Source organism: Arvicola amphibius, chromosome 4, assembly GCF_903992535.2.
Source record: "Arvicola amphibius chromosome 4, mArvAmp1.2, whole genome shotgun sequence".
NCBI classification, from domain to species: Eukaryota; Metazoa; Chordata; class Mammalia; order Rodentia; family Cricetidae; genus Arvicola; species Arvicola amphibius.
Window position 1 is genome coordinate 90,842,681 of NC_052050.1, and position 12,620 is coordinate 90,855,300.

Below are 12,620 nucleotides of genomic sequence, written 5' to 3' on the forward strand. Positions count from 1 at the left end.
GTCAGCCTGTCATATGACAGGATACATGTGCACTGCAGTGACCAGGCACATCTGTAGTTCAGTCACACAGGCAACAGTTATGTGCCTAGGTTGTCTACTCTCCAGAGATGAAGTCATAGCTTTTAAAACTGAGCACTCAGAAGAGAGAACTTGCCAACAATAATAAAAGTATGGCAAAGAAATAAAGCTGGGCCAGGTGGTGGTGGTGGTCCACACCTTTAATCCCAGCACTCGGGAGGCAGAAACAGGCCTTTGAGAGATCTCTGTGAGTTTGAGGCAAGCCTGGTCTACAAGAGCTAGTTCCAGGACAGGCTCCAAAGCTACACAGAGAAACTCTGTATCAAAAAACCAAAAAACAAAACAAAACAAAAAAACAACACCTAGAAATAAAAACTGGTGGGTTTGGGTAGAGCTCAGGAGTAGAACATGTGCTCAGCAGGAGGCCCTGGGTCTATCTCAAGTGCACATAAACAAAATGAGTGAAAAATTGCAACACTGGAAGTAAGATTAGAATAATAAATAAATAAAATTGTTGAACTAAGCTTTTGCCTTGGACTCTGTCAGCAAAGAGACTTTCCATGCACACAAGGGAAACTGCCACCAGAAAGGAGGAGCCATCTCCACAGACAAGGCTGGTGAAAGCTGCCCGAGTTTTCAGGGAGTGTCCACAGTACTCGCAGCAGAGAGAAGTCAATTTGAGTGTGGACTATGACATCTGCCAGTTTACTTTGTCCCAGAAGCCGCTGGAGTGGCTGTAGTCACACTATTCTAAAGTTTCCAAAAGCTTTCACTTCCAGGGTGTGTCTGGGACAGGGTCTTGTTATGAAGCCTAGGCTTGTGAACTTTTTTTTTCTTCCCCAAGACAGGGTTTCTCTGTTTAGTTCTGGCTGTACTGAAACTCATTCTGTAGACCAGGCTGGCCTCAAACTCAAGAGATCTGCCTGCCTCTGCCTCCCAAGGGCTGGAATTAAGGGTGTGCGCCACCACTACACAGAACACCTTGGGTTTTTTCTTAAATTACATTCTGTTTATTGAGTGCAAGCTACAGTGCACATATGGATGTCAGAGGATTATCTATAGGGTGTGCTCTCTCCTTTCACCTTGTGGGGCCTAGGAATCAAATTCAGGTTTGCTGGTAAGTCCCTTTACCTGGTGAGCCATCTCTGCAGCCCCAATAGTGAGTTTTAATGTTAATAACAAACATCAGGTGGGGGTGGTGGCACACACTTTACCTTTAATCCCAGCATTCATGTGGCAGAGGGGTGGATCTCTGAGAGGCCAGTCAGGTCTACATAGGGAGTTCTAGGCCTCCCAGAGGTACATAGTGAGACTGCATCCTGCCCCAGCCAATAAATAAATAAACAAACATTAAGGGCTGCAGAACAGTTACAATAGAGTAATTTGAATTTGTGCACGTGAGGCCTGCCCTACTCTGAAGTGAGGAGCATCTTCTTGGCTCTTGGACCTGTTGTCTTTCTCTGTGTCTATGCAGTGCTGTGGCTAGAACCCAGGGCCCCCGCGTCCTAGGTAAGTGTTCTGCCACCGAGCTACACTCACAGTCTTCATATCTGTTGTCTCCTTATCTCTGAGCTAAGTCCTTATTAACACAACATTTTGAGAACTGAGCACTTGTTTTGTGATACTGCTCCCCATAAGCATCAGACAGGGTCCAGGACTGAGACTGCAGAGTCCAGGCCAGGGGAGACTCCACACCCCACCCCTAATCACCCCTTTCCTTACCTGAACCTCGGCTCCAGCCAGTCTTGACCAGGATTTCATATTTGAAACGGCCTCCCTTCCCACAGAATGGGATGACACGGACTCGGCTGACATCCAGCTGGTCCAGCTTGCGCAGGATCACAGCCATGACCACATAGGTCACCAGGCATATGGCACATGTCAACAGGACAATGTAGTTAATGCTTGCAGAAGGTTCCTGGGAAGAAAGACTCATCAGGTGCTGGTGGCTCCAGCTTATGCACTTTAGTTTCTAAGGATGGAATCAGGATGCCCCAGGCTCTCTCAGTATGGAAAAAGTCTAGGGACGGGGCATTACTCACAGGAAAGATGAACTGGACACGGCTGGGAGGCACAAAAAGGCTAGCGCCAAAGGCAGTGAGGTGGCGGGTAAGGCAGACAGCCTGGCTGGGTGAGGTCTCCTCCAGGGGTACAATCCCCTCAGTTCTCCACATCATCATGTCTTCATTGAAGTACTGGCACAGGGAGGTGTACAGGCCAACAGACACCTCCAGTGCAGACCAGTGGAAATGGCTGGTCAGGTTCAGGTAGTAACTCCTGCCCAGTGCCCCAGTCCTACAAGGGACAGAGTAGTGTCACCGCCAGACTCCGAGGCCCTGAGTGTGTCACGCCCAGCCTTCCTATTGCCCTGGCTCCATAATTAGCCCACATACCTGTGGCTAATGCAGAACAAGTTGCATTCACCCTTCTCCCACATCCTTCCCCTCTGCAACCCCCACTTCTGTGGTCCCAGTGGGAGACACTCACCCTGGGGCAATGAAAAAGGTGTAGGGCCTGTGATCAGCACCCTCAAGCACCTCCAGGCTGATCCTCCTACTGGCTGAGCAGTTGTACTCATTGGGCTGGGACACCGAGTGCAAGTAGACAGCCAGATAGGGCTCAGGTTCCTCAGACAGGTAGCGTTCTGGGGGCCACATACATAGTATCACACACCCACCAAAAAGCTCATCACACTAAGGGCACCCTGCAAGTTGTTGTCATGGGACTTGAGAGTCAGTCACCTAAGCAGAAGATTCTAAGAACCTCCACATGGAAGTCAACACACGCTTCTCTGTGACTACAGGTATATGGGCTTTATGGAACCAGGGCCACAGGAAAACTGAGTGCTGGCCAGGACCTCAGAACCAGTGACTGATTTAATGGTATCCGCATAAATAACCCCTCCCCAGGGACAAGGATGAAAGGAGGATAGGAGAGTCATGTGCCCACCCCGAACACACACCATTAAGCACTGTGTAAGTGATCCTCAGATGCAGCCCAGCTTGAGGGTTGCTGTTATCTGCGGTGACCACAGCACTGACTGAGGCCTGGGGCTGTATGACGGTAGAGCCTGCAGAGTTGTGGGAGCCCTGGGCAGCCTGGTCTGAGTTGTTTGGCACCTTCACTGTGATGGCACGCTCTGAGGCCAGTCGCTCAATAGGGATCTGGGTACCAGTCTGTGTCTGGAAGGCCATAGACGCCACTTTGGTGGAGACAGTGTAGTTGCTAATGTAGCCAAAGGGAAAGGGGTTGGAATCCACAAGGAAGATGAGTTGCACTATATCACTGAGGTTGGACAGGGCCCCACTGAAGGCCTCAGGAATGGAGAAATGGCAGCTGGGTCTCAAGGTTTTGCCATAACACAGAAGGCTGAGTGGGTCTGAGCGTTTGCCCAGGGCCACAATCTCCTCGCCCACCAGGGTCAGAGGCTCCTCATTGAGTACTCGGGAACGCATGAGGATACACATGAGGGCTGATGAGAGGTTGTAGGCCCTGGATGCCACAATCTGTGAGGGTGGTTCAGCCCCCAGCTCCAAGGGTTGTGGGCCCTGCATGTCCAAGCTGGCCAGGTGGATGAGGTCACCTGGGCAGGCAAAGAAAGTAAGGGATGTTGAGAAGTGGTGAGAGCTGGAGGGGAGGCTAGGGAGTGAGAGGGGCAGCTTGTGCACCTGTGATATTGAGGATGCTGTCAGCAATGGTAGTGGGTGTCACAGTACCCTTGGTAGTTTCAGCTTGCAAGATGCGCATCATGCCCTCCAGCTTCTGCAGCATCTTCTTCAGGCATGAACGGCACATGAGCTCCCTGCTGGACACCTTCGAGGGAGATGAGCATGGCCTCCAGACCCATCCTCAGCACACATGCTCATGGCATCTACGAGTCCCACCTCCACACCACTAAATGGCTCTGTCTCCTCACAATGCCTGGTATTCTAGGCAGCTTCCTGCCTCTAACCTGCACTGAGCACCTGCCTGGATGGAAGTCTTCAAGGCTTTCCTTGCTGAGACTTCAATGGCTCCTCCCAACCCAAGGATGCACTCAAGTTCTTTCTGGGGCCTACATACTAATCACCCCAGCTATCTGTTTCCATGGCTAAAAGCAAGGAAGATGTCAAGGCCTTGGCTAGAGTCCAAATCTAGATACATACAAGGGCACAGAAGCCACATGGTAACAGTGACTTCTACCCAGAGCTCTCTGAATCCCTGTCCTCTGTGGACTTGACTATTCTACTGGTCTCTGTACAAATCCCCACCCTGACAGAGTGCCTTTCTATCAGATACAGGTTATTTGGCTCACAGGTCTACAGCTTAGAAAATGTAACACTCATAGGCTTTGTCAGGTAAGCCTAGTTTAAGTGGGACATGGACTACAGGCCTGATGAGAGGGCACATACCTGGACTACTCCTTCCTATAGTCACCAGAAGAGCATGTGGGCACACACTGGGAGACAACAGTGAGGCTGCAGAAACTGGCAGAGGCTATAAAGAGCTCCCAGTCTGAAGCCTTTCTCATGATGCACAGGGCCTGTGCATAGTGCAGAAGGCTGCACCTGTCTTACCATGCACTGGGCCAGTGCAGCAGTGATCTGCTGGATGTCATCCACGGTGTTGACCCCGCAGGGAAATCAGGGTCTCTGTGATGTTTCTTACGCATTTGGGGCTCGCAGCTGCTGCTCATGGTTGGGCTCTGATACCATATCTGGGGCCTGCTCATACTGGAGGAGGCAGGGGACATAGAAGAACCATGAGAAGAGGACAGGCCTCCTTGTCCTCGTGATATTTAGGAAGGGTGCTACAGTACAGTTATGAGGCATGGGCAGAGATTTAAAGATCAAGGATAATTCAGGTCATATACAGGGTCCAGAGTATCAAGAGGGTACTGTGGGAAAGCTGACTTTGGGAAGGTCCTAGTATGTAGTAGGGTAGGAGTTAGCATTCAAAGGTCTTGGGGAACGTTATTGGTTTGAGGTGCATGGTTTCAGCCCACTCACAGAGCGCACCTAAGGGATCCTTTTCTGTCCATATGCACTGACCTCATTGAGCACAGTAATAAGGGCTAGAGAGTACTCGATGACATGCTGAGGGTCAGCCTGCCTCAGCAGCCCAGGCAGCACACTGGCAGTCAGGCTGTACAGCCAGGGTATGAGGTCTGCAGAATTACCACTGGGTTCTGGCAGGACAATGGTCAGAGACCTGGAGGGTGGGAGTAGACTGTAAGTAAGTGGTGGCCAGCTCATGTTCTCTCCCCAGAGTTCAGCTCACCTGTTGAGTGCAACAACAGCAGCACCAAGCTGGTCTTGTACAACCACAGCCAGGCTCACACAAAAAAGGGGCTGGAATCCAGGAGGCAGGACAGCCCCATAGGTGGAGAGACTGCCCTTATAGATGCAGAAATCCTCACAGTAGCTCTGACGACAGCGCCTCAGCAACAGGGCATATACCAGTGGAGCTCCACCATCTTCTGCATCACGCCAGCCTATGAGCACACAGCATTAGTACAGAGTCCAGGCTCACACCAGTCTCCCCAGGTAACCCACACTCACCTGTGCATTCAAAGTGCACTTTAGTGGTGAGACCACGTACAGCATCCAATGGGAATAGGTGACAGGAGCCTCCAAGTGGAGGGCGGTTAGGCGATAGGCGGATGGAGGCACAGCCCTCCTCCTCGCCCGAATGGCCCAGCACAGTGAGTGTGAAGATGTAGCCTTCCCCATCACGAAGTGCACCCGCCGCAACCACCAGGTGCATGCCAGTGCTCCCCCGTGGATGTTGTAGTCTCATCCAGCACCAGAGTCTTATTGCTGAAAGTCCGTGCTGCCCAGCGCTGCATGACGAAAGCATGGAGGATATGATGAACGGGTGCCCTGGGTACCTCAGGAGACTTGTCATCTGACTGCTACTCACCCCTTGCTTGGAGCCACTGCTGCAGTTGTGGCAGTGACCCTCCAAGTACACATAGGAACTACGGCTCACTTCATACACTGCTTGTGCCTTGCAGGATACACACTCAAGAGACACAATGGGTACTCGCCCACTTCGAATCAGCACCTGGAAGAGACAAGAGTGTCACAAGGAGGCTCTACCCTCTTGTACCCTAGAAAGCTTCCTAGCCCAGGTCACTCCTGTTTGGCCCAAATTCCAGGTTGTATTTTTGGGTGAGTGAATCAAGTTAGGTAAGCAGCAAAATCCAGAAGGCCTGCCATCTGGTATAACTCCAGGGCCCTGCTGGCCCAGCATAGGAACCACTGACAGTGCATGATGGAAACAAAGTACCCAGGAAGTCAAGGTTCTCTCTATCTCTGTCTCTGTCTCTCTCTCTCTTTCTTTTACATAGCCCTGTCCCAGACATGCTTGTGACCTGGGTAGGACCTGGGTGAGCTCAGTCAGGCAAGGCCTGCTGAGTGCCCTCTTCAGAACACTTTACTTGGTAGGACTATCTCCAGGTAGGTGACCTGAGAAGGCCTGGTGCTGAGGAGACATCCTCAATCTGAGGCACCAGAATAGCCCAGCACCCCTCCACACACACTGGCAGGATCCATCCCATAGCAACTGAAGTGGCCATCACTTGCACAGTGGTCTTTACCTTTATGGCAAGTCCAGGGCAGATGTTTGAGCAAGAACTGGCTCGCTGCCCCCAGAAGCAAGGACAGGTTTTGTGGACGGGTGTAGCTACCTAGGCAGGCAAAGGACTTAGCTTCTCATTATTTCCCTTTCATGCTGGTAGTATAAAGTTCATTTTTTGCAAACCATAGTGTTTGCACGACTTATCTTGTTCTGGACCTGGGCGGTGGTGGCACACACCTTTCATCCCAGCACTCGGGAGGTAGAGGCTGGTCTATAAGAGCTAGTTCCAGAACAGCTAGGACTGTTACACAGAGAAACCCTATCTTGAAAAACAAAACAAATATATTTGTTTGGTTTTGGATACAGATTATCATTATGTTGATTACATAATTAATGTAATGATTAGAGTAGAACTCTTTTTTTAAAAAGATTAGAACTCTTGATCTTCCTATCTCCACTCTCTCTAAATGCTAGATTACACGAGAATGTGCTACCTGCCTACCTGTCCTCTGAAAAGTCACTCTAAATTGTGTCTTGGATTTTCAGATAGAAGCAATGCTAATTTGGTAATTTTGGCAAATTAAGTTGGTAATTTACCAAAATTAGCACTAGGTTAGAGAGAACTCACAGTCCCTGGGGATACTATAGCTATGACTGACAGAAACCAGGTTGGAGCAGGTACTGTCCTGGTGTGGGGCTAAACTGAGGGATGCAGGGCACAACCCACCGTCTGGTTGGTGGCTTCCTCCTTCCGGCCTGCTTTCCACACTATAAGGTTGAAGGTATATTCCACACCAGCTTCTAGGCGCTCCAGGGGGATGGTGACCATACTGCTTCCACGGGGCCCAAAGTTCAGCATACAGCCACCTGCCTCACTCTATGAAAGCAAATAAGGGAAATGGGTATAAGAACTCTAACCAGTCTCAAAGCAGACCCTGGCTTAGAAGACCTTTTCCTGTGCTGGGGCTAAGGCCCACCCCAAGGATAATCCAAGTGCTAAGGCACTTACTGGACATGGATGCATGAGACAGAGAAGGCAGGAAGAACCTGTCACTCTAAGTCCCCATGGCTGACCTGTGTTGAAGCCACGCAGGCCCAATGAAAGTTGAGTGGCGTCTGGTCACCATCCTCCAGATTAGGGTCATAGGACTTGCTCCCGTCCAGCACCAGGTCCTGTGTGTCTGACCATACCCGGTAAGAGCCACCTTCAATGATGGGTACCAGACGTTCAGCAGCTACTGTCACGTTGGCCTGGATGCTCCGTGCCAATGGTGTGTCCCCAAATGAAACCACAAACACAAAGCAGTAGTGGCCCACAGGCAAAGCCAGCCGTGGCACCACCAGCTGGGGCCGGCTCACATCTACACCACGAAGTACCATTTGAGTCATACGTCCTGGCCGCTGACAGCTGGCAGTACGATATATCTGCCAGTGGTACTCAGTTTGGTAGGAGACACAGTTGCGGAGATCAACATGGGCCTCCAGGTAGTTGCGCTGGGAGCGCCGCATCAGCACTTGCAAAGGCAGTGCCACCTCCACCTCAGGCTCCCTGCAGGCTAGCACCTGCACAGTCACTGTGGCCTGCGCCACAAAAAAACTCACTAGGTTTGTGGCATTCACTTCTACGCGGTAGTCTCCAGGATGCAGGTAGTAGTGGTCAGTCCAGGACTCATCTGTATTCTGTACTGGAGTCCCATCCCCAAAGTCCCAGTGGTAGGCTACACGCCGGGGACTGGGGCTTGTAGCAGCCTCAAACCGGGCTGAGCGGTTGGTAAAACAGCGGCCACTCTGAAGTCTTACATACTGGATGATATCCTGTACTTCCACCATTAGTGTGAGGTTCACACCACCCAGTTCATTGAAGGCACGCACATGAATCTCCAGTAATCCTGCAGCTACAGGCGTGTAGGTGACATCACGGCCTGACAGAATGACCAACGAGTCACCCTGAACCTTTTGCAAGGAGAAGTACCAGGCATAGGCAACCCGGGAGCCCCGCTGTACCCGGGCTGTGAAGTTCTTCTCAGTGCCTGTGGCAATGCCTGGCTCACAGCAGTTGGGTACCTGCAGCCCAACAATAGCCTCCAGCACTAATATGCGAACCTGTGCTTGGGCCCGGCTCACATGGTTCTCAGCCTGCACATTTACCATATGGTCTCCAACCCGAAAAAAGCTATGGGAGAACTGAGGACCAGAGAGTACTTCAGGGATAGACCAGTCAACCTGAAGTCGGAAAGTAACAGCAGAGCCAGCAGCCAGCAAGATCTGAAAGTGGACTGGCTGCCCAGGTGCTACCACCTTGCTGCTGGCCCATAGCACCAGGCTCACAATAGGCTCCTCTACTGTGAGATTGTACATGGCTGAGACCCAACTGACTGCATTGGAAGCATTAAGCTGCACAGAGAAGTTGCCAGCAGTGGGGAGGCGCACAACAATGTTCTGGCTGTGCTTACTACCACCCGGCAAAGTCCAGCACCAACTCACATTGGTACCTGCATCCAGCTGACCCGAAAAAGGTACAGTGGAGCCAGCTGCCACAAAGATCTTATCTGGCTCACTGGTTCTGATGCTCAGGCCACCCACAGGCACCTGTATGGCCACTTCAATTGTGGCATTAACTGAACCCAACTGGTTCTCAGCTGTGACTCTGACCAAGTGCAGGCCAGCTGTAGCAAAGTTATGGGTGATGGATGGCGTCAAAGTCTCCCAACTCAGTCCTTCCTCCAGGTACCAAGTGTAAACAACACCACTGCCACCAGCCACTTCAGCACGAAAGGTGAGGCTTACATTGACAGCAGCTGGATTGGGGGATGCATATAGGAGTAGACACTCCACAGGCTCCACAAAGTCTATGGTGCGGTTGGCTGAGGCACTGCCCAACATGTTGGTGGCTCTGAGATGGATATGGTAGGTGCTAGCCTTGAGTGCAGTGAGCGAAAAGCTCTTGCTACTGCCAATGAGGGTGATGCCGCCATACTGCTGGGCTATCCAGCTGTAGGAGATGTTGGTGCCATCCCTAACCTACAGCTGCAGCTGCAGTGTGTAGTTGGTGGGGAAGCAGCAGCTGCCACCACCTCCCACTATCTGCAGCCCTCGATGAGCTGCAGAACATAGATGAAGATGCTGTCCTGGGCAGGAACCCAGCTCATTCTCAGCTGTAACAATAATATTGAAAGTACCCACTGAGCGGAAGGTGTAAGAAATAGTAGGGCCACCTGGAATGGGCGTACATCGGTCACAGAGCACCCAGGAGTAGTGAACATCACTACCCACCTCCAACAAAGTGCTAAAGCTCACACTGCCATTCAAGGGCACCACTGTGCGGCTGGCATTGATGGTGAGCCCCTGAACACGTTGCTTCACTGTGATATTGAGTTGGGCCTCACTGCGGCTCACCTCATTCCAGCCAGACACCCTGACAGTGAAGTCACCAGTGCTGCTGTAGATATGAGTGACCTCAGGGCCCTCTTGCTGGCTTCCATCTCCCAGTTCCCACAGGTAGGTGGCAGGGCTTCCACTGCCCACTGCCGAGAACAGATAAGGCTGCTGCAGCTCCAGCACATGGGAGCCATTGATCCTGATGCCAGTGACCAACACAGGTTCCTGTACCTCCACAAAAGCCGAGTCATTGGTAGCAGAGATGTTGTTGGATACAGTGACGATCACCAAGTAGGAGCCTGGTTCTTGGTAGATAAATGTCACTTCAGAGCCCCCAGTATGGGTGTGGATAATATCTTCAGTGCCAAAGTCCCAGGTGTAGTGGTAGGGGAATGGCGGCCAAGAGTAGGCAACCAGCCAGGCTTCATCCCCAAGCTTCACAAACTGCTTCTCAGGTTGCAGGGTGATGTTGCGTATCTCAGGTTCCACACAGATGCTGGTAAAGTAATGTGCCTTGTTCACATGGCTTGACAGGACCAACACGAGCGGGAATGTGCCACTCCGTGTAAAGTTATGTGTCACTACTGGATGCCCATGAACAGTCACATTGGAGGAGCCATCCCCAAAGGTCCAATCAAAGAGATAATGGGCAGGGTTCCCAGTGACATGGGCCATAAGCTGGGCACTGGGCTGCATGGGGATGCAGGTAGAGGGTTCTATGCGTAATACCTCCAGGACAAACACTTGCACATGCAAACTCTGGGACAAGTGGCCAACAGGGCTGGCTGCTACTACTGTCACGGTGCAGTTCTGGGCCCGCAGATACACATGCTGCACTGTAGCCTCAGGGCCTGTGAGTACAGTGCCATCGCCCATGTCAAATGTCCATGTAATGTTGTCACCTGACTCCACAGTGGCACTGACTATCATGGGGGCTCCCTGTTCCACAGATGGGCTCAAACACACAGTTAGGCCACGCAACTCCTGGAAGACATGGATGTCTATATGTGCTTCCACACTGCTCACTGTGTTGTTAACCTCCAAAATGATTCTGTAGGTGCCCGTCTTGGTGTAGGTATGGCTGAGTGCTGGTTGGCTCTGTACTAGGACAGGAGATCCATCCCCAAAGTCCCATGTATATAAGACACCATCAGCTGAGGGCAGTGGGTATGGGGAAAAAGTGACAGGTCGGCCGGCTACCAGAACGTTGCTGCTCATGCCAATGGTCACGTTGGGGAGCACAGTACGTACACTCACAGGCACCTGCTGCGTCAGGTTCTCATAGGTATTGGACACAACGACGGTCAAGTTGTACTCACCTGTGGAGACAGGCCCAAGTGGGACTTCCTGCTCACAGAATCCCCACCTAGCACCTGTTACTGCATGAGGACAGTCTTTCTCAAAGCTTCAACTGCTATGCTCCTGGATCAGGCCCAGAAGGTGTTCATACCCAGGCCATGTACAGGGCAGAACACCCAAAGGTCCACAATGAGCAAGAGAATGGAAAAGACGGTTTCTAACACACAACTGCACAAGGGTGAACATGGAAGAAAATACCAGCACAAGCAGGAGCAAGTACATGGCATGAATACTACATGCCAAGTGGTGGAATGGGGATATTACAGTGTTCAGCCTCAGGAGCTTTTAAAATAATTAAACAATGACCCCATCTTACTCTCCCAGGCTGAAATTGAAGACTAGAGGACCCAGTTCCTGGCAAATATATACTGAGGCCTTGGGGACCCTGTCAACCCACCCCGGTCCTCAATGTCTAGGTGCCCCTCCTTTACCCAAGTAAGGACTTTTCCCCACCACCAACCCAGGCTAGGTCAAAGTGGGAGTGATATGGGATGTTATACCCAAAGGTAGGCTGTCTAAGCTCAGGACCTGAAAGGCAATGGCCCCACCCCTCACCTGGGGTGGCGTAAATATGCGTGGTATTGTGTTCCACAAGCACCTGGGCCACTGTGGGGTCCGGGACCTGGAAGGACTCGTTGTATGGAGGCTTGAACTGGCGGAGTACCTGCTCCCCATCCCCAAAGATCCACCTGCCAGGGCAGCAGGCAGACAGTGAGCAGGCAAGATGAGTAGATAGGGTGCCCCCTGGCTCTGAATGCAAATTCTATAATCATTCTTTCCTGGTTCATGGGTTCAAGATACTATGTTGGCTCTACCATACGAGGATCTCTGCCCCCTCATGTGGTCCTACCCACCAGTACTCCCAACAGAAGAGGAAATTGTAGCTTTGAGCCAGGATTCCAGGATAAATGCTAAGGGCTGAAATGAGAACCTGATGCCAGCCCCAACCCAGGCCCTGCTCAGCTATCCACTCCCCCTCTCTAGGCCCAGAGGCACTCACAGGAAGGCCACCTCCACAGCTGAGTCCACCAGCACACTACCCGTCAGTAACAGTGTGGCATTGGGAGGCAACACAGAAGGCACTGCAGATACCCACAGCCCCCGCATCTTGTTCATCCGCTCCACAGTGACATTGTAGTTCACGGTGACGTTGCTCACGTGGTTAGAGGCTGTCAGCTGAGGAGACAGGCATCAGTGGGTATGGCCCAGAGGCAGCAAGGACAGACCAATGGGTGAAAGGCCTCGAGCCCCGACTCAGCAGCCTCCCCACACTCACCCACAGCTGCAGCAGCGTCCTCAGGAGC

General features: G+C 51.8%; 1 protein-coding gene across 1 annotated transcript in view; it reads right to left on the bottom strand.

Moving 5' to 3' along the window:
* The window catches only part of Pkd1 (polycystin 1, transient receptor potential channel interacting), a 47,784-nt gene that overhangs the window by 11,473 nt on the left and 23,691 nt on the right, over window positions 1-12,620 (bottom strand). The window contains 19 exon segments of the mRNA XM_042054951.1: window positions 1,741-1,936; window positions 2,061-2,313; window positions 2,506-2,662; window positions 2,981-3,601; window positions 3,687-3,831; window positions 4,575-4,628; window positions 4,630-4,671; window positions 4,674-4,730; window positions 5,049-5,208; window positions 5,278-5,491; window positions 5,559-5,775; window positions 5,777-5,839; window positions 5,920-6,063; window positions 7,307-7,456; window positions 7,654-9,668; window positions 9,671-9,713; window positions 9,715-11,276; window positions 11,872-12,005; window positions 12,317-12,492. Coding sequence (XP_041910885.1) covers window positions 1,741-1,936; window positions 2,061-2,313; window positions 2,506-2,662; window positions 2,981-3,601; window positions 3,687-3,831; window positions 4,575-4,628; window positions 4,630-4,671; window positions 4,674-4,730; window positions 5,049-5,208; window positions 5,278-5,491; window positions 5,559-5,775; window positions 5,777-5,839; window positions 5,920-6,063; window positions 7,307-7,456; window positions 7,654-9,668; window positions 9,671-9,713; window positions 9,715-11,276; window positions 11,872-12,005; window positions 12,317-12,492 — 6,403 coding nt within the window.